At 46.6% G+C, this 27198-nt stretch overlaps 1 protein-coding gene across 1 annotated transcript in view; it reads left to right on the top strand.

Moving 5' to 3' along the window:
- Positions 1 to 22452, top strand: part of Pik3ap1 (phosphoinositide-3-kinase adaptor protein 1) — a 111962-nt gene extending 89510 nt beyond the window's left edge. The window contains exons 13-17 of the mRNA XM_055591704.1: positions 2216 to 2288; positions 8715 to 8870; positions 13888 to 13958; positions 15036 to 15172; positions 20791 to 22452. Coding sequence (XP_055447679.1) covers positions 2216 to 2288; positions 8715 to 8870; positions 13888 to 13958; positions 15036 to 15172; positions 20791 to 20848 — 495 coding nt within the window. The 3' untranslated portion in view covers positions 20849 to 22452. The remainder of the gene's footprint in view (positions 1 to 2215; positions 2289 to 8714; positions 8871 to 13887; positions 13959 to 15035; positions 15173 to 20790) is intronic.
- The last annotated feature ends 4746 nt before the right edge of the window (positions 22453 to 27198 follow it).

The following is a 27198-nucleotide window of genomic DNA, read 5'->3' as shown; positions in this document are numbered from 1 at the left end:
CTTTATCTGATGCGATAGCTACTGAGCTGTGGAACCGTCTGACCCTGGGAGGGGAGCTGTGCCTTTTGTGGTGAGAAGCAGGGATGAGTCGGGAGGCAGCCTCGGTTGAACTCTGATAGCCACACGTCAGGCTCCGTGCTCCTTGAGGGCCTGCATCAGTGTGTGTGTGGCCCCTCACAGTGCAAGTGTAATGGCTGTGGCATGGCCTCTGTTTCTCAGGAAGCTGAGGCTCAGACCAGGGAAAGCTGCTCAGATGCAGACTCGCTCGCTGGCTCTCTAGCCTGTGCTCTCTTCCCTGCACCTTCTACCCTCCTGTGTCCCATGGTTTTAATGTGAGGGGCCCTCTTCCCAGGTACCTCCCTTACTAGGGAGTCTGAAGGGGGATGGCACCCTGAGGCATTGAACAGGCCTCTGTCACTCAGGATACCTACAACAGCTGCTGTCCTGAACAAAGTCCGCTCCTGGACCAACACTGTCCCCACCCCCTCTCCCCACTCCTGTCTTCCCTCTAAGTGCTGTGACCATGTGTCAAAGTAGTTACAAGCTATCTGGAGCTGGCAGCCCAGGTCACATCCCAGTTCTGCCACTTGCAGCTGATGACATGGGTCTGCTGTGCCTCCATTCCCTCCCTACCCCATACATGAAGGGAAGCGGGAGAGAGTGTAACCAGGAAAAGCCTTTCACGTGCCTGGTGCCCAGCAAAGATCAGCTTTCTCCCTGTATCTGCACCTAAGCAGCCTCTTTCCTGCACAGACTTGCTCAGAATTGCTGGACACATGCTGGGAGGGGGGAGGGGTTCTTGTTTGCAATGGTAGCATAGCCCAGCCAGTGGACGTACACACAAGTCTATGCTCTGACAGCTCCTGTGTGCCCCCCCTCCGAGACTGTCATGTGCCAGCTGATCTCGAGGACCTACCTGCCTTTCCCTTTGCTTCTGTTTGTTCCTCTGTCTCCTCCGTCGCTGTCACTTGTGAGTGGACACTGTCTAGGCTCTCGTTAGCTCTTTCTTTGTGCTGACAACACTTGTCCAGTTCTAAACTTGCAGCCATTACCTGGGCATGCTCTCCTGAGGTGCGCTAGACCAGAGGCTTATCTAGCAAAGTAGCCTCATTCCTGTTTATCTCTCAAGGCCCTAGACTGACTTTGGAGTTCTCCCACTCATGGAGGTTTCACTCACTCCTGTTCTGTGGGGTTTTTTCCCCTCTCTTGTGTCTTTCCATTCCTCTAGCCTTGCCCCACTGTTGGCTCTCTTGCCTCTTTCGGGCCAGTCCCTTGACCTCTAGGTGAGTCTCCCTGCCTCTGCCTCCTCCACCTCCTGATCATTAGAACTTCATTGTGGTGGCCATCTTATAACTTTCTTTGTGCCCCTAATGCTTTCTAGACAAGGTCCAGTGTCTTTAGCCCACAGTCTCAGACCAACCAGCCCTTCCAGTCTGGCTTCTGGTGGTTCGCTCACAAACATCTTTACTCCAACCAGACTGTTGAAGGCATTTCCCCAGGGCACTGCAGGCTCAGATGTTTAACTCCCCCGGGATGCCCGGGCACTGCTGCTGTGGGCTAACTTGTCAGAAACGAATCTTGACCTCCATGTATCCAGCAAACATTTATTGAATGACTACAGTGGACCAAGTGATTGAATTATAGGAAGGTACAAGACCTGGTCTTTGGAAAGTCCACAGCATCCTTGAAGAGGAAGGGTACAGATGTGCACACATCTGTGTATGTTCTATGCAAGGCGGTATAGCCTGGGTGGTTGGCACAGACGGGACTAAGGCTAGGGGCTCTCTGGGGAATGCTTTGGGAGGCAGACTTGGCCCACGCCTGGGACAGATTTGTAGAAATGAGGGTCCCTTGAGGTCAGAGCACTGAGGAAAGAGCTCAGTGAGATGGAGGAGTGCATTCGAACCTGTGAGCATGTCAGGGTGGGGTTGGTTATGAGGTAGAGGCAGAGGAGGGCAGTGGGTTCTAAGGCTGAGAATGGAGCTGGGCATCTGAAAGCACCTGTGGGAAAAAATTGGCACATTTAGGCACAATGTATTGAGACCTGAGTTTATCAGATACTTGAGTTCCTCTAGGGGCCATCTTGAAAGAGGTGACTGTGGTGTGCTAGGCCCTGCACAAAACGTAAAAGTGTAAAATAAGAACAGAATTCTGCTTTATGTCCAAAAGGTACCATTCTGCTGTGTACTCAAACAACAAATAAATTGTTTTCCAGGAAAATCTTAAACGACTAAGAGACAGCATCACCCGAAGACAGAGAGAGAAGCAGAAGTCAGGAAAGCATGCAGGTAGGTGGCTCCTCCGTGTGCGCCATCATGAAGGGATGGTCACTGTGGCCTGAGTGCACAGACTGCTTGCTTGGCAGCTGTGCGCAGGGCCTTCACAAAGGGAGAGCCTTTGAGGTGACGGTTTTGTCCTGTCCCTTCTGTAAATGCTGAAGTACTGGGAAAGGCATGAGAGAATGGATACATGGGACTCCCCTCCCACCCACACAGCCAACAGAGCAGAGAAAACCCCACTCATGAGAGTGGGCCTCTTTATCATCAGTATCTAAGGACCCACTCTGTGATGGTAGGACCGTGAGTGACTGTTGTATACACTATGGATGGGATTTCTGTCCCCTCCAAATCTCCCCTGGCACCAGCTATGTGACACCACACATCCTGAGCAAGGACTAAGAGCCTTGAGCATGCTGGGCCTCTGTGCTCTACTCTGGTCAGCCTTTTGACAAGAGGAAGCCTTTACATAAAGAACTCAACAAAATCCAGCCCTGCTTGTGTGTTCAGCTGTCAACAGGTGTCTTCTCACGAGCCTGGGCATTTCCCCCCAGAGGCCTCTTGTTCATCTTCCTTCACATCTGCATTCTTATAACTGGGCTGTGGGTCTGTCTAGCTGCCCCTTCTCTGAGAAGCCTCTGGCCACTGTAGGCTTTTGTATTCTGTCCTTGCTCAGGACACCTGTTGTCCTTGCCATGTCTCTTTTATGCCCTAATTGCTGTTAACTTCATTTCCTCATTCCTGCACTCCAAGGTGCAGCCTAAATTTGGCTATTTCTCTTGAGTCACAGCTGAGGCCAAACCACTGCCATCTCTTGACGGAACCAATACAGTAGCTTCTGCACTCATCCCCACTCTTGTCCACGTTTGCCCTTTCCAGTTCAGCCTCTAACCTACAGCCAGTGTCCTTTAAGGAAAAAAGTGCCGTATGGCTGGGTGTAATGGCAAACTACTTTCATCCCAGTGCATATGAAGCAGAGACAGGTCTGTGAGTTTGAGGCCAGCTTGTTTACACAATGAGACTCTATCACAAAAATTAATTAATTAACTAATTAATTAAAAAAACCCACTAGGGGCCAGAAAGACAGTCCAGTGGTTAAAAGTTTGTGTTGCCCTTTTAGGATACTGGTTTTCCGTATCCATAATGGGTGGTTCTTGCCACCTTTAACTCCAACTCCAAGGGGTCTGCTGCCTTCTTAATGCAAAAAATGAAATATTGGAGGGTGCCACCCTCTGCTCTAAGCACTCCGTGGGCTTTTGCCCCACTCAGGGGAGAAGCAGACTCTGTGGTAGCCTCCAAGGCTCCACATTATGTGACCTCTGTACTCATTCTCCCCGATCTCCAGACCCTGGGCCCACGCATTAATAACTCCTTCATATTGCGCCGACACACAAGCACAGGTCTCCCCTCAGGCCTTTGCACTTGCTGCTTCCCTCCACACCTCTACCCGCTGGCTCCTTTTCCTCCACCAGAGGCTTCTCTGCCATTCTTTCAGAAACCCCTACACCTTGCTTACTGCTCTCTTGTTTTCCCTATTCTCTGTATCGCGGACCAGGATTTCCTTAGTCTTATGATCTGGTCATGGTCCAGCGTCCTTCCTCCCCTCTGCCATAAGCACCACGATGGTTTTCCCATGATGCCTAGCACAGTGTTTTCCCAAAAGTAGCTGGCTTAATGAATGTTAATGATAATGATTCTGGGCATGTAGGGAAGAGGAGTCAGGGAGCTCATGCTAGTACTTCTTTTTGAGTAGCTAGATTTTAAATGTATAACCCACCTCCCCAGGGTGGAGGGTGGGGCGGGGGCTCATCATGTCTGCCTACCCTGTAGAGAGTTGGAAAGAGCTGATACAGTGGAAAGTCAGGCTCATGATCTGCATCACCTGGGCTCAGAAAATAGGGTTCTAGGTGGGAAAAGGCTGAAGTGCTTTTTTAAGATCAGAGCGAGCACATGCGCCCAAAGACAGACTCACTGATGAAATGAAATGTGTCAAGCATTTGAGCGCAGGCCACATCTTGGCCTGTGATTTGTTGGTGACCCCAGTGTTCGAAGGTCATGAGGGAGTGGCAGTAGGCTCTCATGCACTCAGGGGTCAGTGGTCTGGCTCAAGAGCTGAGACTTCCGGGTCTCATTATAGCTTTCTTCCCCCGGCTCTGTCTGGTGTTTCTGAAGATTGGAAACCAGGTCAGCACTCACTCACACGGGAGGAGCAAAGGGCACAACAGTCCTTGGGGCAAGCAAGTTTGGGGTTGGATGGCTGCATATCTGGACCGTAGTCTTCATCTGCAAAATGGGAAGTTAACAGGGGAACTGCAATGGGCAACCATGGGCACAACCTGTGCCCCACACAGGCCTGGCACATGGAAGAACTCCAAATCCATGATTTGCTGGTGTCCTCAGATGCAGAGCACTCCAGAGTAAGTGGCTGGGCTGGGACTTGTCCAGCCCAATGGTCATAAGTTTTGAGATATTTTACAGAGTTCGATCTGGGCACTGTGGCACACACCTGCATCTCAGCACTTGGATAGTTAAATCAGGAAGATCAAAAGTTCTAGACCCTTCTGGGCCACACTGTAGGACCCCACAAAATTTGCACAAGGCTCATCAGGCTCTGAAATAACAACTTCCATCCACTAATACCTGCAGTCTAAATCAGAATGATCAATGTGTAAAGTTCACCAAAGAAACGTGTCCACCTTCCCTTCTCTCTCTCCAGATCTTCTGTCATGGAAGTTTGCTTTGGAGGGGGTAGTTATTTTTACTATCTGTGTGAGTGACTATAATTAGTGCTGTGGCTATTAAAAGATTAAACTATGTATATTTGGACACTGTGCTAGTTAACTTTCCACTACTCTAATAAGTAACTGAGATAATCAACTTATAAATAAAAAAGGCCTGGGGCCATCGAGATGGTTCAGTGGGTAACAGGCCCTTGCTGGTAAGTCTGGTGGTCCAAGTTGGATCCTTGGGACCCACATGATGGAAGAAGAGAATTAACTCTCTCGGGTTGTCTTCTGAACTCCACTATCATGCCATGACACTCACATATCCTCCTGTCCCCCTAAACAAAATGTGGTGTGTTTTTTTTTATTGTTGTTTGTTTTGGTTTTTTGTTTTTTTGTGAAGAAAAATGAGTTAATTTTGGCTTGCAGTTTTGTAGCTTTGAGTTTTGCAGTTTTGTGGTCTATGATTGGCTGCCCTGTTATGCTGCAGCCTGAAACAAGGCTGTACAGCAGGACAGGAGAGCGTAGCGAAACAAAATTCTCTCACATCTGGGAAAGGAGACAGAAAGGTGAAAGGGCTGGGGTCTCATTGTCCCTTTCAAAGGCAAACTTCCAATAATCTAAAGACCTCTCCTTGGTCCTTCGTCTTAAAGCTTCCACCTGTTATTAAAAATGAAAATCCCAAATGTCTGAGTTTACCAATAAAGACTTAGGAGTCAGATGCTAGAGTGAAAACTTTCTAGCTCAGAGAAGCATAGAAAGCACCCAGCTGACCTTCTGCTCAGCTCAGGTCCCAAAAGAAAAAAACCAAAAAGTCAAAAGCCCGAGGCCAAAGGCTTGCTAGTTCAGCTGATGGCCCAGGAGGAAAAGCCAAGAGCTATAAGCCAAAGAGCTAAAAGACCAAAAGCCCTTTCTTTTTCTCTACTGTCTTAAATATCCTTCAACTCAAGTCCCTCCTTAATATTTAATCCCTGTCAGCTGTTTCTTGCTCTGAGTCTTGACTCTTTAATTAATGGTTAACTTTGTTAAATCTTGTATATAGAAAACTCTTGGATTAAAGGTGTGTCCTAGGGCTGAGCCACACCAAACAAAAGACAGGTTTTTACAGTTCACAACCTTGGGGTTCACAATGGGATCAAATATCCTGCAATATCCACCACCACCCAATAGCACCATTCAGGGGACCAGCCTCTTAGCACATGGGCATGTAGGGGACATTCCAGGCACAACTCAAGCAGACACAGAGTAATGACTCAGAATGGCAAGCCGGCCATGTGGGGAGGAGGCACACCTAGCACCCCGGGGTGGACCCTTGCTTTTAGCTTTTATTGTGATAAAATATACATAGCAGGGTGGAGAGGTGGCTCGTGGCTAAGAGCTCTTGCTGTTCTTGCACAGGGCCCAGGAGATTCCCAGAACCCACATAATTATCTGTAACTCTGGGTTGTGGTGATCTGGTGCCCTGTTCTGGCCAAGAACACCAGGCTCTGGGTATTGGGAAGTTGGACCCTGTCCTTTGGAGGGAGGCAGGAGGTATCAGAGCAGCTGACAGAGAGAGGGCATCATTAACGGATGGGTAGATACAACTTATGAAACTCCGTAAAGTTTTATTATGGATTTACGTCCTGGCTCAAGGTACTCTATTGTGTGTGGTTTCACAGCCTACTCTTTGGGGGCCCTCGGGATCTCTATTTGTGCATTTACGGGCCACTGGAGGAAAAAAAATCTGCTGCACCAAAACCCTTGAAAACCAATGGTACACATGTCATCTACCAATAAGAACCTTGGGGTTGGTGAGTGGCACTCTCGTCTATGAGAACTTTTCTGTGAATGTAACTCACTTTAACCCCAGACTGACTCAAATTTGGAAACTCCAGTTGCCATAGAAAATAACCCATATCATCATTTTTCTTTAATTTGGGTTGGAACACCAAGGACCTTTGAAAATGGATCCTCCATTCACGGTCTTCAGCCCCAGGGATTAGCTTTGCTTCTTGTAGTGCACAGAGCTGGTGGTGCAGGAAATCAGCAGTGTGGTGCCACTTGTCGAATGCTGTGGCCCGGCGGGAAAGACAGCCAATATTTGTGTTCAGGGTGTGACCTGGGAGGCAGAGCCAGCTGAAGGCCAGGAAACCTGGGTGCTTTTTTTGTTTGTTTGTTTTCTGTTTTTAAACCTGTGTTCTGCTCGGCGCCTTATTGCTGAAGCACCTCTGTATCTGGGGCCATTCTTTAACCCAGTGTGTGAATCAGTTTCCTCATAGGATCATAATCACCCACGGAATGGAAACTTTTGTCCCAAAGCACAAAGGGACGCAATAATGCAGATGAACACCCTTCACAAGAGCTATCGATATAATCATGGAAAGTATTCCTGGCACTGTACCTTCAGGCAAAGAGTGGCCACATTTTAGAAACACTTAGCCTGTTTGTCCCTGACTTTTTGAGCCTTTGACCTCTGGTCCTTTTTTTTTTTTTTTCTGTGTGTTTTACTTTTCTTCTTCATAGAACTGATGGGAAATTAACCACTTTAAATCCATTAATCAGACAGGAAAACATTAAAAAGTCTTAAAATGACTTTTTTTTTAAAGATAGATTAAAAACTGAGAAAGAAGAGAAAGAATGGTATAGCCACATGGGCTCTGGGACTCACTGTTCACCTCATGAAAGCGTGCCTTAGCTATGCTCTGTGCCCCTCGCAGTGCACATGGAAAGAGCTTCTTTAGCAGGGTAACCGAAGAGCCTGGGATGTGAAAAACACTCCCCACTCCACGAGGGACTGGGGAAATGCCTCCCACTAAGGCTCTAGGACCAGTTTCTCTAGAATGAGGAAGGGTGGGGCCTGTGAAGACCAGCAATCCACACTTCGGGTGTTCTTGCCGGCTGTCCACTGCCTAGACCCCGCAGCCCTCACACTGCTCTTTCACACTGTTCTAGTTTATTCACTAGCTTTCTTGGCTGCGGCAAGAAAGTCACCTTTGAACTTCCTGTTGCACTTGCTTCCTGTAAGAACAGAAGTGGTGAAGAGAAGCAGTACTCGGAAGAGAGCACAGACCCCAGGCATCCTCCTTTCTAAACCTTGCTCCCATGGCTTCCTTTAAGACTCGCCTCATAACCCCCTGGGGAGGAAGCTGGCGGCACACCAAACACCTCTGTCCACTAGCACAAGTTATTTATGCTCTCAGGACTCTGGGGTCGAAATCTCAGGAGGGCTGAAGACAAGCCACTGGCAGAGCCCAGCCTTGAAGGGGTCAGGTCAGCATTGAGCTGGGTAAGGATTGTGCCTTTACCATGAATCAGCCTCAGAAGCCACAGTCTCGCTCTGCATGGAGGACTTTGGGACTCTTAGACTGAGGCTGGTGGAATGGTTTATTACCAGCAGCAGTGTTTATGACCCCTTCCTTAGACCGTTGACTAATTCAGAGAGGACAGCTGCATGGCAGCTAGCTAATGGGGCCAGGAGCTGTCCACTGTCTGAGGCAGAAGAGCTCTTCTGTCCATTTCTCGTGTTCTGCCATTCCTCCCCTCTGCTTGGCCACTCTGGATTCTGCGGCTTTTCAGTGCTGAAGAGGGACCAGACTCCAGCATCCCTGTTTCTTTTCGTCTCTCTCTCTCCTCCAGACCCAGGCCGGGAGACAGGTGGACAGGTAGACAGTGAGCATCAAAGACATCTATCAATGACAGCCAACCTGAATCTCGCTCTTCCTTCTGATTCCAGATCTGGAGATCACAGTCCCGATCCGACATTCGCAGCACCTGCCTGGGAAGGTGGAGTTTGGTGTGTATGAGAGCGGCCCCAGGAAGAGTGTTTTCCCGGCCAGGACAGAGCTGAGACGTGGAGACTGGAAGACAGACAGTACATCCAGCACAGCAAGTAAGCAGCACACCCGAGGTGCCCTCACGCCCACAAGCCAGGGGCGCCCTCACTCCTGCACACCAGCTGGCACCTGCAGGCCTTGGCAAACACTCCCAGGAGCCCCACATCTCGACTGGGACCAGATCTGGTCTTGAGAGGTGTGAAGTATGTGGGCTAGTTGGCCTTTGGTATTTGCTTAGCTGTGTGATAATTCTTAGTGTCTTTTCTTTTTGTAAATAGCAGAACCTAATGATTGCCAGCAGGAGTGGGAGGATGTGGCCCAGCACTGCTTCTCGTGTTCCTTAATCTTTCATCTTTCTCTCTTGCTTTATAATATATTATAGATATATTTAAGACAGGGTTTCTCTATGTAGCCCTGGCTGTCCTGGAATTTGCGCTGTAGACCAGGTTGGCCTCAAACTCACAGAGATCCCCCTGCCTCAGTCTCCTGGGTACTGGGTAAAAGGTGTGCCCCCACCACCACCTGGCCTGCTTTATAATAATTCTTAGCATCGATCAGTCATTTACTTAAAGCGAAATGTCTTCATTGATTGTTTAATGACCACAAAACCTCCATAAGGTAGATTCATGCCGTCTTTTCGCTGAGGAGGAAGTGTTCAGGCTTAGTGCCTTTTCCCAGGTTGAGTATCTAACAGAGCTGAGCTGGAGCCAAGCCAGGACTCTTCACCCCTGTTCCAGCTTCTTCTCCAGCTGTGCTAAGGTGAAGCCAAGGACAGCTCATCAGAACTGTAGACAACAATAGACTCAAATTTGAGAATTTCAACATCTACGCAGGCGCTTTGGGGTCTAATTAGGACGCGTCTTCACTTTGGGGGAAGAAGCATGAATGGGAGTCTGATTGTGGCAGGCTGTGCCTGATGTGCAGGCTTCTGGGGACAGCGCTTTGTTTCTATGTGTAGGGCTGCATTTACTGATGTGCACCACGCCCTGAGTTTCTTGTCTGTCTTACACTTCACTGATATCAAAACATCTGAACAAGTGGTGAAAGAGACAGAGAGAGGTGTACTTCAGGACTCAGGTCTCTTAGAAGTTAGGCAGAGGAGGGGGATAGGTGGGAAGAGGGAGGGAGAGTGGGACAAGGAGGAGATGAGAGAGGGGGCTACAATCAGGATATAAAGTGAATAAATTATAAAAAATTTAAAAAAAGAAGTGAGGCAGAAAGTCCACAAATGAATGCAGGTTAACAGGAAGGCTTTCCAAGTCAGTGACTTTTTTCACATCACAGCCCCCTTGAGAATTTACTGTGTGTTCCGGATCTGTTTCCCAGAAAAAACAAACAAACAAAAAACCAAAACCAAAAACCAAAACCTATCTGCCTATACCCCTACACACACACACACACACACACACACACACACACACACACACACACCTATACATAGACAGTTTTGCTTATATAAGGGCACAGGTCAAGACTCTTTACTGTATAGATGGGACATTTGTGACCCAGAGAAGGAAAACATTTTACTAAAGGTTAGATGGACAGAGAATAGCAAAGGTGACAGCAGAACCCAGCTTGCTCTCTTTAGTTAATATTCCTTGTACTTTGACCTGTAGAAACAGCTCTAAAGCCCATCATGTGGCTACATGGAAATGTAGACTTGACAAGAAGAAAACCTCCCTGCACATGAATGGGGGCGATAATGGATACCCAAAGATTGCCTCTGCCAAAGGCAGTTTGAGAATTCTGACATCAGAAGCAGGAGAGAGTTCCCCAGGGACCGCAGCCTTCAGGACGGGGCAGGGGGGGAGTCCCATTCGTGGGGGCTCTGCTTCCCATAGCAAAGGGCAGCCACAGCCGGAAAATCTTAAAGGCAACTATGAAGTGCTGCAATTGGAAAGTTGTTCTCTGTGGGCCTTACTTTGGGGTCCCCTACAGTGAGACAGGGTGGGCCAAATAAGTTGTTGCCCAGAAACAGCTAGCTCCTGGGGCTAGGAAATGCTTCTTAATGGCAGACCAAGGGCTTACCCTCTTCTGTGTGGCTACAGATCAGAGCTTGTTCTTGCTCCAGTTTCTGCTGTGTGACAAACCATGACAAAACTTAGTTTTTTGAAATGCAGCCATTTATTTACACCTGATCCCACAGCCTGGGCACAACACAGAAGGATGGCTTGTGTGTGCTCCATGATCAGTGAGCAGGGGGCACTTGGATGACGACACTCAGCTGGAGCAACCAGGATGGCCTCACATCCTCCAAGGCCTCCCCACACCTTGACCTTTAACTCAACAGCCTGAACTCCTTACATGGCCACGGGGTTGGGGGCGGGAGGACAAGTCCACTGTGGAATTGCCTGTTAAGCCTGGGCTTTTGTCATACTTGCTGATGTTCCCTTGGCTAAAGCAGGTCGGGTGGCTGAGTCTAGAGTGAGTAGAGGCCACACAGGACACTGATGAGGTGAAGCTCACTGGGGGCAGGATGTCATTAAAGGTTAGCATACTGCCTTAAAATTAAAGATGATGACAATAGCCACTTCCATAAATCAGACAACTGCTCCTTGCCAGCTCCATGATAAGCATGTCCCTGTGTGACCCAGTTCATCCAAGACAGTAAAGCTTGTAGTTTCTAGATAACAGTTAGGGACTAGACAAAATGCCATGAGTTTTCCGGCAAGTGAGCAGAGGGTCTGGGAGTCATGTCTAGATCTGACCTTGCTATTGCCAGGGCGGCACCACCTTCCACATAGAACTAGTTCCCTGGCAGGGAGGGAGAGTGGGGGAAGCCAGGCTCGGAGGCACCAGCTGCCCTTTACCCTGCAGCCACACCCTGAGAGCTAGCACCACTATTTTTACTATGTGTGGCACCTCTGTCATCTCTTGGGACCTGCAGAAAGACAGTTGCAGGTTGAACCTGGTTATAATGAAGTAATTAAGTCCCAGTAATTAGTGATATGTTTAAGAGAACAAAAGCTTGATTGTGGAATGGCTGTTGACCTTCTTGTAGATTATCTGGCCCAAAGGTTATAGTATAACTGTCCCCCCTTTTCTTTTCCTCTCACTTATTCATTCACTGGAGACAGAGAGATGAAAAGAACCTGTCTTTAGGGCCTCGTAATGGAGGAAAGCACAAAAACAGCATGAATTAGATGCTGGTCTGAGCCTTCTTCCCTGATGACAGAGATGTGACAGTGCCCCCCCCCCCCAACGTAAGGGCAGAGTTTGGGGGCCAACACCAGAGACTGCTTAGCAGCTGTGAGCCCAGAGGGGAGACACTACGAGGGGGCCAAGGCTTAGAGCCAAGCACTGTGGTTACAGGTCTAGCAACGCCAAGGGTAGGGGTAGTGGGAGTTGATGGTAGTGCCTATGACTCGTTTTACTTCTTGCTGATGGATAAGCTTCAGAGCACTGTGGGGTTCACTGTGGAGACTGATAGATGATTTGTGGGAGCTCAGGCACAGGGCACGGGGACCCAGGCGCTCAGGGGTTGATTTTTGTTGGGGCATTTTAGAGAGTTTTGATAGCATTTATTCCAAAAAAGGAGAACTGAGGAGGTTTGAGCCTTGTCGGCAGCAGTAGGCTGGAAGGTGGGAGGGGGAGGGAGGACATTTTGGTGGGTAAGCTAGTTTATGAGTGAAAACTGAATAAAAAAAGGCTGGGTCATGTGTTCCTAATGGACAAACAGAATCCTTTGAGTTAGAGAAGGGCTGGAGAGATGGCTCAGTGATGTAGGGCTTGTTGAAGTCTTGTTGCTCTTCCAGAGGACCAGGGTTCAGTTCCCAGCATTCATTTGGTGGTTCACAGCCATCTGTAACTCCAGTACCAGGGGACCTGATAACCTCTTCTGACCTTGAGAGCATCACACGCATGTGGTGTACACACACACACACACACACACACACACACATTTAATGCAGACAAAACACACATAAACAAAATTTAATAATTTTAATAAATATAAACTGTTTTGAAATCTGGGGCTAGAGAGATGACTCTGCAGTTAACAGCACTTGGTAACTCTTGTCAAGAACCCAGGTTCAGTCCCTAGCACCCACCCATATGCTCACAGCCATCTATAACTTCATTTTCAGGGGGACCTGACACCCTCTTCTAGCTTCTGTGAACACCAGGGGTGCATGCGTATGACGCATAGACATACCAGAAGACAAACGCACACATGAAATAAAAAATAAATATATTTTTTAAAATCTGCCTACAGTAACACACACTTGTAAGCTCAGCATTTGGGAAGCAGAAATAGGAGGATTGCCAAGTCCAGGGCCAGCCTGGTCTCCAGAGCAAGATCCAGGTCAGCCACTGTGAGGTAACGAAACTCAATCTCAAAACATAAACTTAACTTTTACAATTCATTTTCTTAGTTCTACCTGCATTTCACACTAGCTACCATACTGAATAACACACATTTTCAGAAGGTTCTGTGGGCTAGTGTTATTTTAATGATACAGGTAATAAATTCCTAACTGAAGCGGCTTTCACACAGAATTCCTACAATGAGCATAAATTAGACTCCTGAATGTGTGCAAGCCAGCAAGGGCTTTACCGCTGAACGACACCCACAGCCCTGCCTTTTGTTTGGTGTTGGCGTGTAGTCTTTTATTAGAAGGTTCATCTGTGTCATACATATACCCTGGTCCCATAATTCCTAATTAAGCAGCAAGACTGCAGTTTAAAAAAATAAAAAGCTTGCAGATAGGAGCAACTGAGACTCTCAGTACCTCTGCTTCTGTGCCTGTCAAATCAAAGCTCTAATATCAAATAGGATTTTCCAAGGGATTAAATGGCAATCACACTTTCGAAAGCACTCCACATGCCGTAAGCCCTGGGTAAATGGCAGCTATTAAGCCCAAAGTGGTCATCAGAAAGCAAACTGTTCTGAGTGCTGCCAACAGAAAAAGTGAACTCTAATGAAATGGCTTAAGGTGGCTACACTTTGAAGACTCTCATATTTGAGGTTTTCGTACTGTTTCTGTTGCTATAAATAACTTAGGGCTGGAGTTCCGCGTTTCATTTTCTCCCGGGAGAATCTGTAGTCCAGCTGATGTTGTTTCTGCCCTTTAGGCAGCACAAGTAACCGGTCAAGTACACGGAGCCTCCTCAGCGTGAGCAGTGGGATGGAGGGCGACAATGAGGTGAGACCCCACTCTATCTGTCTGGTCTCAGAGGTCATTTTATCACAAGAAAAGGAGATTCAGGGGGGAAGGAAGCCACACACAAAAGGTCGCATGTTACGGCATGCTGCTTGTATGAAATAACACAGAATGGGCAAATCCAGAGAGACGGAATGTGATTTGGATGAGACAGCTGGCAGGGCTGGAGGACAGGGAATGGGAGGAACTGGCTAATGCATCCGGGATTTCCTTTGCAGATGAGGAAAATGTTTGAGCTTAGAGGGCGGCGGTGGCTGCACACAACTATGAATATGCCAATGCCGTTTTACTTTGCGATGGTTGACCTTAAGGCTATATGAATTTTGCCCCAATGTCAAGGAAGAAAAGGAGGGGGCAGAGGGGAGCATAGATAGAGACAGGCAAATCAGACTGCTTAAGTCACAAGTGGGTGTCTGTAGGAAGGAGCTGCTGAGAAGATTTGGGGATTCCAGGGGCAGTATCATGCTGGGCTTAGATCAGGAGCCTCATCATGTCCTATGACACCATGGGATTGTCCTGTGTGTCCCAGGGCCCAGGGTATTTGGTCTCTGATTTCAATCCTCTCTGTATGCTGGCCTTCCCTGCATTTCTCATGGGTAGCTGCATGCTCACCATGCAGCCGGGAGTCCTCCGAGTTGAGAGGTTCAGCTGCTCTAGGCTGGGGCCCCATTCCGAGTTGGCCCATTTGCATCAGTGTCTATCCTGACCTGATGACCAGGCTGGTTTGAGCCCAAGGGGTCACATGACTAACCCTGAAGACTCAGGAAAGTGGGTCTCAGGGAGTGCTCTCAGTACTTTCAGGCAGGACTGGTGTTAGCAGACAGCAGGCCATACCTGAGGAGCAAGGGTGTTGAGTTTGATTTGTGATAATCTGGGTAAAGTGACAGTCCTTGGCAACACACGGAGGGATGTGGAAAATTGCCATGGGCGCTGGGTTGGCTCTTGGTTTGTGAACAGCCAAAGCCTAAGCACGGTGAGGGCGATCCCATGGTGTCCAGCTGTGGACGCCATTGCCCTCTGTGTGATAGTCACTTTTGTCTCTCACCTTGCATGCTGTAGGATAATGAAGTCCCTGAAAGCATCCGAAGTCGTAGCCCAGGTCCTACCCAGGTGGACGGAGCGCCAGCCATCACCGGAACGCCAGCCATGAGTCTTGAGAGGCCCCCTCGGGTGCCACCCCGAGCTGCTTCGCAGAGGTAACGTGGAAGCTGATGTGAAGTTTCCTCCTCAAGGATCCAAACTCAGGCCCTAATGCTTGTATTACGAGCCCTTTACAAAATGAGCCATCTTCGCAGACTCCCTAATAATTTCTATCCGTCTAGCTAGAATTATGCTCATAGTATTGAATTCCCTTGGCTGTATTGTGGGTTCTGGGCTCCTCCGGAATAGGAGATAAAATTAGAAGTGAAGGCGAACACTGGCCTGGTCTGGGGGATGAGCCAGGCGCTGGAGTGGTCCTGGAGTGAAGTGTCTCATGGAGTTAAGGGTCCCATTATCATTCGTGGGCTTGGATGAGTTATTTAACTGTTTTGTGCTCAGTATTTTTGTCTCTAAAATGGAGTTACTAATTGAACTTCCTGGAGTAGTAAGGGTTGAGCTCTTGGCCTGTGGCAGGAGATTAGAATGTGAGGGTATATTTGTACAGGAGAGGAGTAGACATCTAGGGGTTTTGACGATGAACCCAGGGTAGTGTGACTCACTTGCTGAGTCCTTACTTACGCCTGTGTTCAGTTGGTCCAGCAATCTCTGCAGGAACATTTGTTATGGTTTGTGGAGTAGCAGGAAAAAAAGGTTCAAGGCGGCTAGCGGGGCTGCCATGCCAAGAGGAGGTCGCGGAAGAGAAGTTCAGGCTTATCTTAGAGGGTTCCATCTCTGATGTTTAAAATACAGTGGGTGAGAAAGGAGGACATTTGTGCATATTTAAATGTAAAGGTCCTCTGTGGGATTTGCTGAGAAGGTGCAACACGAAGGCCTCCTGTCTGGCTTTCTGTGCCTCTCCATCTTGGCCGTTGCTGTTTCAGGCTTTTAGCTGCTCCCAGCGACATTCCTATACTGACACCTGCTGCACGAACACTGACAGCCCCAAGCTGCGCTGCACTTACAGGCATGTTTTGTACAGCCTGGGGAATGCACGTTATTATATTCCCATTCCCAGAAAGAATGCATGTGATAAACTAAGCCTGTGCCCTGAGTTTATACTGTGTTCCTTGAAAGTTACTATGAGTTTGGTGGGGTGAGGATTTGCAGGAGTGATTATGGTAATAAATGCCATCATTTAATGGCTTCTTACTATGTGGAAGTGTTTATGTCAAACACATTAAGTACATTACTTCCTTAATGCTCTCCAAAGCCTGTTTAGAATTATCACATCTTGCAGGTGTAGAGACTGAGGCTAGGAAATGGGTGGAGAGATACTCTTGATTGACAGATTTGATCTTTGAGTCATTATGTTACACCTGGCCAAGAAAGTCTAGCTATAGAGAGGAGGAGATCCAGGATCCAAGGCTTTTTATTTCTGCAGGTTGAGGACTCTGGAGCCACGTGTCTTAACAGTACAAAGATAGAAGGTGGCAAGCTCAAAAATGTAGCCGTAGGCTCACGCGAGATTTTGTTGTTGTCATCGACAACACTGTTATTGTTGTTAATGGAAAAAGAAAGAGAAAGAAGAGCAATCAGGAAAACAACTTCCAGAAATTAAAAGATAGAAACTGGGACGCTTTTAACCGTGTGAGAAGAGACGGGAGATGAATCGTCTGGGGAGCTAGGAAGCATGTTGTGATAAAGATGGGGCGAGCAGAGGACTAAAACTCCTTGCTAAGCAAATGGTGTTTGTGGATACCTGTAATTAACAGAACTGGAGGCTTGTGTGCATTTTGGATTGAAAAGGATCCACAAGTATGTGCTTGCATTATCAGTACGTGTGCAGCTTTCAGAATAAAACGAGGCAGTCTTTGGGCAGAGAGTAAGGTGAGGCCCTCTCTGATCATCTTGAAGAGCTGACTGCTGACAGACACAAGGGAGGCTGGGCACATGTCCCTAGCTCCCTCCCCCTGGGAACCTATGATTTCAAGTCCTCCTCAACTTTCTCCTCTTTCTGGTGCAATCTCAGTCCCACATGACCCAGGCTTGGCTTCTTCCTCTGCCGTTTCCTCATGCCATTCGCAGAGCTTCAACTGCTGCCAGTAGACAGCCTGGTACCGCCAGGCTCCACCTCTACCTTCGACTTCCTGCTGTTGTCTGGTGGCCCAAGCTCATATGCTCCATGGTAGCTCAGACACAGCCTCACCAAGCCCCCTTCCACTTTCCACTCAAGCCACTTCCTCATGAGTTCCCAAGCCTGGGGCAGAGATACCATTCTCTCCTTTCTCCAAGCCCCAACCCCAGGAACCCACCTGGAATCCCACCTCTGCTCACAGCTCCCATATCCAGTGTCTCTCCTGGCATTGTTCGTTCCGACCCCCTTTTAGCAATACTCTTCCTGTCTGCTAGCGTCTGGTTCATCTTGAGGTCTACACTTATCTCCCTGTCCCCAGTGGGTCCCTCCTCCACACTGCAGTCAGGTGTAGTTTCTAGAACAGACCCAGCTGGTGTTGCCATTTCCTCTAAGCACCCCAGAATTGGCTACTGTGTGTTTCAGTGTGCCCTGGCCCATCCAGCTGCTAGTCCCATCATTCTCCTGTGCTCGTCTATGTTCCACGACTTAGATGTTCTCAGAAATATACTATTTCTCCAGTACTGTGCCTCCCATTCCATGGAGGGTTCTCTTTCTACCCCTTTCTGTTCTCTGGACTTCCTTGCAGACTTAGCCCAAGCATCTTTCCTCTAGGAAAAGCCTTTCCTGATAGATCCACACTGAGAGCTGCTTCCGGTTGGGTTCTAGTCTGTTACATCCCACGTCACATCCCAAATTACAAACATTGTTTACAATTCTTTCTAAGTGTATAGTGAACTCTGTGAGAGCAGAAATTGTGTGTGTCCATGTGAGGCTAACCTACCTCAGAGCTCTTTGTTTTGTTCTTGTTCCGTTTTATTTTTACACAAGGTATTTCTTTGGCTTGGAGCTTGTGGAGGAGGCTCCAAGCTCCAAGTGGGTTGACTGACAGGCAAGCCACAGGGGTCCCTCTGCCTCTGCCTCCCCAGCACTTTGATTACAATCAACTCACATAACATGCCCAGATTGTTAGAGTTCAGCTCAGATCCTCAGGCTTGCCTGGCAAGTGCTAAATCAAGCAGGCTCTCTCCCCAAACCCAGAAATTGCCTTGGAATGAATTCTTTTTTTCTCTTCTTCCCAATGTCTGGCATAGTAACAGACACATATTGAGAACTTAATATATACCTCTTATGAAAATAGAGTGGTACTGCTTGCGTTGGATTTCCTAAGCTCCTGCACAATTAGCTATCGAGCCAGGTGTTGTGTCTGTAAGTCTCAGTACTCTGGAGACTGAGGCAGGAAGATTTCCAGGATTTTGAGGCTGGCCTGATCTATATAAGAGGAGGCTGTTTCAAAACGAACATTAGCTTCTAGGGAACTTGAACATTACATTAGATGGCGTGTACAGGCACACAAGGCTAAAACCTCATTTTTCAAGAATGCTGTCATCAACAGAGTTGCTGGGTTCTTCAACCAAACTTATCATCAGGGAAAACTCACCTGGGAGTAAGAATGACCAATGTGCATGTGTCTTCAGCTTCTCAGTGTTGGAGAGAGTGCTCTCTGCACAGACCACTCCCCCCTTTGAATGTAATATCCATTCACTTCCCTGGTTCTGTTATAGTCATAAACCCATCTCCCATCTCCCTGACATGGGGCTTCTGATCTTCTGCTGGAGCTGTCCATCAGCATGAAGCTAAACTGATGTGCTTACCAGTATGCCAGTGTGACGGCAAGATGAGAAAGTGGACCAGAGGACATAGGGACTGTCCATAGAGGAAGACAGACTTTAAGGTTCATGGGGAAAGGTCACAGACTAGACCACTCATTTTCATAGTGAGATTTCTAGCTTAACTTTCTGAGTACCTACACTAGGCCAGATATAGTGCTGCTTGCTAATTTCCGTGCCATTTCTAAGCTCCCACATACCTTCATTGGGCAGATGAGAAAACAGGGTCATCCAAGTTGAGTTTTCACACACACACACACACACACACACACACACACACACACACACACACAGAGGGTGGGTGGGAGAGGGAGAGAATTATATATGTAAACATCCATGCTTAGATGCTTCTTAAGGTCTGAGCTTTGCCTATCAAACAGGACTGTCTCCCAATTTCACCCATTGTGTATCTCATGCACACATATACAGTGTCTTGATGGCCAGATCCATGCTCCTTTCACCTGCTGTTTGCCACATCAGGAGTGTGAATCATGGACCAGTGTTTATAGAAAGGAAGAAACAACCTAAATTTGTTAAGTGGTATGGCCTGACCATAGGGCAGAAGGCTGAAAGAGAGATGGAAGGACACCATCCTTTTGTTTTCACTGAATAAAGCCCAGCAGTTCAGTGACAAACACACAAACCCCTCTCTTCTGGGGACCAGAGCAGGGACACCTGTGGTTTTGTTTTTCTGTTTGTTTTTTTTTCCTTGTCTGCCTCCCTCTCTTGTTCCTGAGACAGCCCCTCTGTTCCCATCTCTTGCCATTTCCTTGACCTGTTCAAAAGCAGTGTTCAGGAGGCATTAGCAAATATTTACCCATAGACTCATTCAATCCTGGACTATGCAGCTCCAGGGTTACACAGTTCAATTACACCACCCAACAAAGCTCTCTTTCTGGACGTATTGATTTGCTTCCTGGAGATTAAATATTGGTTTTACAGCACACACGTGGAAATACCATCTGTAATCATTGAACTGGTCTGTAAATAGACCCACCCTGGTGTAGCAGGAATATCACTTAGGACTTTATAAAAATCCATGCAGAAAAACATGAAGAGGGTCTTTTGGATAGGCATGCACACAGTGATCTAATGAGAAAGTGAGAAGCAGGCAATGGAATTCTCTGTCCCTCTTTTTGCTGTCCTCACTGTGATAGAGTCTCTTTCCAGGAATTGGAATTTGGAATTACTGGCATTTTAACATCTAGGCTCTATTGTTATTTAGTTATGACAAGGTCAACAGAACAGGAGACAGTTGCTATTGAGAAGATAGTTTGCTGGATTCATGGTTCTCCAGAATAGGGGCACCATACCACAGGGGTTCATACTAGGACACATGCATGTTGGTCAGGAGGCAGAGGGGACAAAGGTCAGACATGGGCATGGGCTTTTTATTTTGGTTCCCATGAGAAAGAATGAGTAAGGCAGGGTCAAACTGACCTAGGATGACTAGTTTGGATGATTTCAATAGGTGCTGATGTAGTGGGACTATCTCTGTTTGTCTGGGACCTAACCCTGGGATAATAGTGGTCCCAAAGAGGTGATTGGGGCCTTAGGTTACTGTGAGAAATGCAGTCCCTCCAGGGTCAACAAGATCAAGGGTGACAAAGCAAGAGAAAATAAAAGACAGTGAATACAAAGGGGCTTGCGACAAGGATAGTGTTGAAAAGGTTTTCTACTGAGCTCAAGAGATTGTGATGAACAGGGGTGGAGCCTGGGAACTGGCCCTTGTCACCAGCACCACTAGGGATTCATATATGTTCAGGGATCAGAAGCCATGACATCCATGTCATTGAGACAATCACACCGTGTCTTGACCCATTGGTGAAGGAAAGTGTCTTTTGCATAGCAATTTAAATTAGCCACAGGTAGATACCCAAGAATTCTTTGATTTGGTTGAATTTTAATAGAGTTGCTTTATCTTTCTTTGCAGGCCTCTAGCCCGGGATCCCTTCCATCCTCCTCCACCCGTCCCACCCAGAGGTCGCTGATTCTACCTCCTATATCCAGCCTACTTTAGGACTTTTAAGACTTGCAATTTTCAGCCTGTTGATGGAGTCTTCATATTGAGTTTTTGGCGTGACTATGGACCTTGAGATCTACTGTCACTGCTGATGTCGCAGCCCTGCTGGTTTGGGTGGTCCTTGAAGGCATGATGAAATCTGAGACTAAGGACTTTGTTCAACGTCGCCTAGTATATTGGTTCACAATCCAGTTTGCCAACAAGATGAAGACTGTCAAGATACTTAGCTCTCATATCCTATAGCAGGAGCCTAACAGGATTTATGGGTGTGTGCTGAACAAGTGAGCACACTGCCATGAATGTCTATCTGGTTGTACATACCTGCTAGTCCAGCCTAAGCTCTAGAAGTGGCTATAGCCCTCCCAGAAGAGGTAAGAAGTGGCCTAACCTTAAAGTTTCTATGTATGTGCTGGGGTCGGTCACACACAACAAGCTGAAAGTGATTTTAGAAGGGAATTAAACCAGACGCCTCTTCCACTGCAAGCACTCAGGGTGCCCCAGAAGTATGGAAGTAAGAGAACTCAGGTGGTTCTGTGTTGTCACACGTTTTCCCTCTTACATGTGTATGCATGTGCAGACGTATGTTTGTATGTCTGTGGGCACGTGTGTGCACTTCTGTGTGGAGACTAGAAGCAATGTTGGAAGTCTTTGTCAGTCACTCTCCATCTACACACTGAGGCAGTCTGTCAGCTGAGCTCAGAGATTACTGATGCAGTTAGTCTAACTTGCTCCAGGGATCCCCTGTCTCTACTCTCCTGGTGCTGAAATTACAGGCAGATTGCTATACCCCCTTGACATCTGTGTGGATGTTGGGAATCTGAATTCTGGTCCTCATGCTTAAACAGCAAGCACTTTATCTACTGACCCATCTCCCAGGCCCTATCACCACAGTTTCTGTCTCTAAGAAGCTAGTCCCCCGCCCCGTGTCTCTGTCTCTGTGTCTCTGTCTCTCTGTGTCTCTGTCTCTTTCTCTCACCATCAGCCTTCCAGAAGTTCCCCTTTTCCATCTCTCCCAGGGACTGCCAGCCTACTGCTTTCAGGTTGGGCATTTATACCTCAGTATGCTGTCAAACTAGTCATGTTGTCAGGAAACCACTGAAAATTATCAGAACCAGAAGCTTGGAGTCCCAGGTATCCCATTTTTAATTCTGTGGCCTTTATAGGTAGGCCTTAGTTCTGGCCATTGAGAAAGAGAAGGACCCTTGAATGCTTCTTTCCTGAGGAGCCTGAAGCAGTGGAAGAAAGAAGCTAAAATATTTTCTCTCAGACTTACAACTGTTACTACATTACTGCTATGACCAGGCCTGGTAAAACTGTGCAGAGTCCAGAACTGTAATTATGCTATGAATTTTGAGTTCCTGTTATAAATCTACCTTCAAATGACAGATCCTTAATTTTACCTATGTAAATTTTACCTATGTATCAGAAGTGGTTCCTTTAAGGTGTAGGTAATATGGTTGTTTCTTATGAAATCATTGTCCAATCCCACATAGATAAATATTATTATTGATCTATTCAAGTGTATTCTTACTGGGTCCTTTTCTCATAATTAAAGGTTCTCCTTCAATCTCATTCCTCAGTCCAACGCTTCCTGAGTTTAACTTCTGGGGGACTCGTGAGTTGTTGTGTATAAAACACACCATTGATCATGTCCACTGTGTAAGAGTATTTTCACAAAGTGAAATACTAAATTGAAGGTGCTTTTTGAGGAGCCTAGGTCTGATGATTGTGACACACTTGAGAGGTACATAGAGCTGAGGAGTTGGGAGTCCTGAGGAGATTGTCACCGAGCCATCAAGCTGGTTAGTTGTGTAAAGAAGAATCCGGACAAATCACATGTACAGTGTATTCAAAGTTTGATCTTAATGGTTAAAATGAATTCTAATTACCTAGAAAGAGAACCACACATCAAAACACATATTTACTTATCTTTTACATGCACAACACATTAACCCACACGTTTAGGAATGCGTTCTGTAAAATAAAAACATGGATTTTAAAAAAAGTTTTTATTTATTCATTTTACATCCTGGTCATAGCCCCCTCCTTCCTCTCCTCCTGGTTCCACCCTCCCTCTCTCTTTTCCCCTATTCCCCTCCTCCACTCCTCAGAGAAGGGGAATCCCCCTCTGCATCCACTTCAGCATATCAAGTGGCCTCAGGACTGAGCTCATCCTCTTCTCCTGTGACCTGGCAAGGTGGCCCTGTCAGGGGAAAGTGATCGAACAGCAGGCATCAGAGCCCATGTCAGAGTCAGAGGCTTTGTTTTTTAAATACACTGAGGACCAGAAGCTAAAGTATAAGCTGGTGTGTAGAGAGATGGTCTCCAGAGCGTCTCTCTAATGCACTGACGATAGCTTGTCCACCACTTTCCTTCCTCAAGATTTTGCCAGGGAGCTCAACAGAGAGAAAAGAAATAATCATCTTTACTGCAGTTACATTTTCCCCAAAGTATAGATAGAGGCAAACTGGCCTCCATGAACTCAGCCAGCCAGCACCTTTCCTTCATCTTATTAGCAGACAACCAACTACACAAGTAACAACGTACAAAGACTGAGAGTCTAAATGTATATAAGAGGTTGGTGTTCCAAGCGAGTCAGTTCGTTTGGTATATTTAACAGATGCTAACGACTCTTCATGCATTGCTGTAGCCGCGCCAATAATATGCACATGGACCACTCTGACGCCCGATCTTACAAATCAAGCTCACAGTTACTCTCCCCATTGTTTTTTTGTTATTAAAAAAAATAAAAGCAAAGAGTAGCCTCACCAGTTCAGGAACACCCCAATAACGTGCGTGTGTTTGGATTCCTCTCCTGCATGCCCCAGGGAAGCAAGTGGGTATTCTGTGCTGCTCCTCCAGAGAAGTGTGTGAGCTCCGCCTACTTGGTGGAGGAAATATTGGTAATAGGGGTTTTTCTGAGAAAGAGGACTGATTAAATCTGAAATTGGAAGAATCTGATTGTAAAACATTTACTTTGGGTGCATATGTAATTTTTTTTGTTTGTTTCTAAGCAAGTTATGAAATAGAGTATAGAATGGTTTTCATTCATCCCCACTGGCCAGACACTAGGCTTCCCCAGGGTGATGACAGGATGAGTAGGAGGGTGAAAGATGGATTTAGAATCCTCAGGCACAGCTTGGAATTCATTTTCTCATAGAAAAAAAAAAGGTTCCCAGGCTAGTCTGCCCAGGCTTGTTTAGTGTACAGAATGAAAGACCGTTTTATCTTTCTATACAGTAAGAGTCAGCATAGCATTAGGACAAGAACGGTCCCTTGGCAGGCAGAAACTTGGCTTTTATTTTAGTCAGCCGCCTGCTGGGTGAGTTCACATCGTGACTTCATGGCTGTGTGTTTCATCATCTCTGAAGCACGGAACTGTGCATGCTGTAGCGCTCCAGGTTGTTGTATGTCTGAAAGGCCAAAGCAAAGGTAGGGAAGAAGCATGGAAGCAGCCTACTAGGCTCTTTGTGTGGTGGGGGAGGGGAGGGGTGGGTTAGGGTGCATGGGGTGGGTAGGTGGTGGAGAGAAGAAGGCAAGGAGCCAAGATCAAACCCGGGGCCTTCCTTTCCTCCTGTTAGTAAGCACTCTACAAGTGAGCAAACTCCAGCCCCACAGCTTTGTATTATGTGATAGCTGTTATTCCTGGCCTTTTATCGTTCTGACAGAGTACTTAAATTAAACGAAAACCAGAATCTCTGAGTGAAGGCAGAATGTGGTGTTGAGTCTCCATAATCCCAGCATTCTGGAAGCAGAGGCAGAAAGATTGAGTTTGAGGCCATCCTGGTCTACATAGTGATCTCAAGGCCAGCCTGAATTACGTTGAGGCTCTGTCTTGAAGAAGTCACACTAGACAAAAATAAGCCAAACGAAACAGAGTCAGAGACAATGAAATATGAACCACACAAAGAAATCAAAATTGCTCTGCAGTACCCAAACTAAAGTTTTCTTCATTTGTGATTATGTATATTTGATTGAATGAATTGGTCTTTGGAGACAGAGTTTCACTATGTAATCCTGGCTAGCCTGGAACATGGTGGAGGTTCATCTCTGGATGCTGCTAGACAGGCCTGTGCCAACAAACTGCCTTGAAAAGGTAATTTCTTCACAAAGAAAAGAGTGAAACTGAGGATAGAAACCAGAAGATACATTGTCATTTGTACCCTAGTACTTTGATGACCACATTTACCCAGAAAAAAAAAAGACAGAATTTGTGGGTTTTATTACTTGTTTTATGGGTCCTCAGCTCTTGAAACATAATTGGATCTTAGTAAAACGGTCACAGAAAGAGGTTGTACTGTCATCAAGAGATGGACTTTCATTACTTGCACTTCTGCCCTCCATGTGTCAGGGAATAAGGTTAATCTAGAAGAAACTGATAAAATAACATAGTGATAAAACATTCATAATTCTCATTTCCTGGTTTGGCAAAACATTTTATTCTCCTCCTTCTTCTTCTTGGAGGTCTGGGAATGAAAACTAGAGGTTTGTGCATGCTAGATAATTGTTCTACCACATCCTAGCCCCAAAACTAATTTTGATGGTGCCCCCAAGCTCTGGTTCAGTCTTGAGGTTATCAAATTTCAAAGAACTTTGAAGCTATACTTGTTTTTCTTTTATCAGTTCCTTTATCTCTTAATCCTTCCTATACCAGTCATTACCACAGTTTTATTGACTGGTACCATGCCAGAGATCTTGGCACATAGTAAATACTCAACAAAGTTATTGAATTGACGACCTAATATGTCCTTCTCACCACAAAATGCTCCCAGTTCTCCACCGAGATGGTGTGTCTCCTCTTACTGCCCATTCCTGTTTCTACTTGGGGAACACTTAAATGGTTAGTCACATTGTGCATTTTTTGTCTTGTTTTCTTAATATATCCTGCCTAATCTTTAATGTAAGGGTTCCTAATTTTAAACTTTCCTCCCCAAATGAATACTGTATTTTTTTTTCTTGTGTCCTTTTCACCTCCAAGCATTTGCCAGCCCAGTGCTCCCCACAAACCCCAGGAAGGGCAAATACCTCAAATCTGTGGAGGTTGATGATGATGGATGTTCAAGAAACTACTCATCTATCTCAGTGTCTCTCTCATGCTGCCTGCTCTTCAACTGCCCATCATAGCTTCATTCAAAGGCAGTGATTATTCATCCATGGAACATTTGCTGAGCCTTCAACTACAAGCCAGTCACTGTGCTAGATGCTCTGAAAGATGGACAAAGATGAATGAGATTCCCTCCTCTGATTTCTGTAGCAATTACTAATGTTTTGCTGTTTTGCTTTTTAATGTCTTCATTCAGCAAATAGTTGTTGAATGCCTATGTGACAAGCACTAACCTGGCAGCTGAGGCAAATAATAAGCAAATGACAGTTCCTGCCATCAAAGAAGGTCAGACTGCAATACAGAAGAGAAACTGGGATTAGGTAGCAAGAGTGATGTAACATACCAAATGCTATGGGATTCCCAAATATGGGATGCTCAATTGCCCAAGGGCATGATGCAAGCTCTCACTAAAGATGGGTGATTCAGCTGGCCTGGGAAAGACAAAATTAAAGAGAGGAGGTGAAGCAGGGCATTCGATATAAAAGGAATACCAAGAGCAAAGGCTTAGTGCTGGTGAAGTAGCTAAGTGGCAAGGAGCTTGGTCAACATAAAGAAGGCCCTGGGATCCACTCCCAGCGCAGCACAGGTCACAGAGGTATAAGGAACATGGTGTGTTTTCGACACGTGTGACCGAAGGCAGAACACAGATATTAGTGACAGGTAAATGTTCTAGTTTGCTTTCTGCTGCCATGTTAAACACTAGGACCAACTTGGGGAGGAATGAGTTTACTTGGCTTACATTTCCAAGTCTCAGTACATCATTGAGGGAAGTCAGAAGCAGGAGCTTGGAGACAAGTGATGGCTTGTTACCTCTTGCTTGCTCTGCCTTCTTTTTTTTATACAAGCTAGGACCAACTGCCCATGGGTAGACTTTCCACTATGAACTGGGTCCTCCCACACTAATCAGGGGTGGGGGAAGACCTACAGACATGGCTACAGGCCAATCTGATGGAGGCAATTTCTCAGTTGAGGGTTCTTCTTTCCAAGTTTCAAGCTGACAAAACCAAACAAAACCAAAACAAAACTAACTTGCACAGTAAAGTTGGGTCTGATTGTGCAGGTGCATAGTTACTGTGGTGGTTTGACTAAGAATGGCTCCCAAAGCCTCATATATTTAAATGCTTGGTTACCAAGGGGTGGAACTGTTTGAAAGGATTATAAGGATTAGGAGGTGTGGCCTCGTTGGAGGAAGTGTGTCTCTGGGTGTGAGTTTT

The sequence above is a fragment of the Psammomys obesus genome, unplaced genomic scaffold (genome assembly GCF_907164565.1).
Source record: "Psammomys obesus unplaced genomic scaffold, mPsaObe1.curated_primary_1811, whole genome shotgun sequence".
Taxonomy (NCBI): Eukaryota; Metazoa; Chordata; class Mammalia; order Rodentia; family Muridae; genus Psammomys; species Psammomys obesus.
This window is presented reverse-complemented; position numbering and strand designations above follow the sequence as displayed.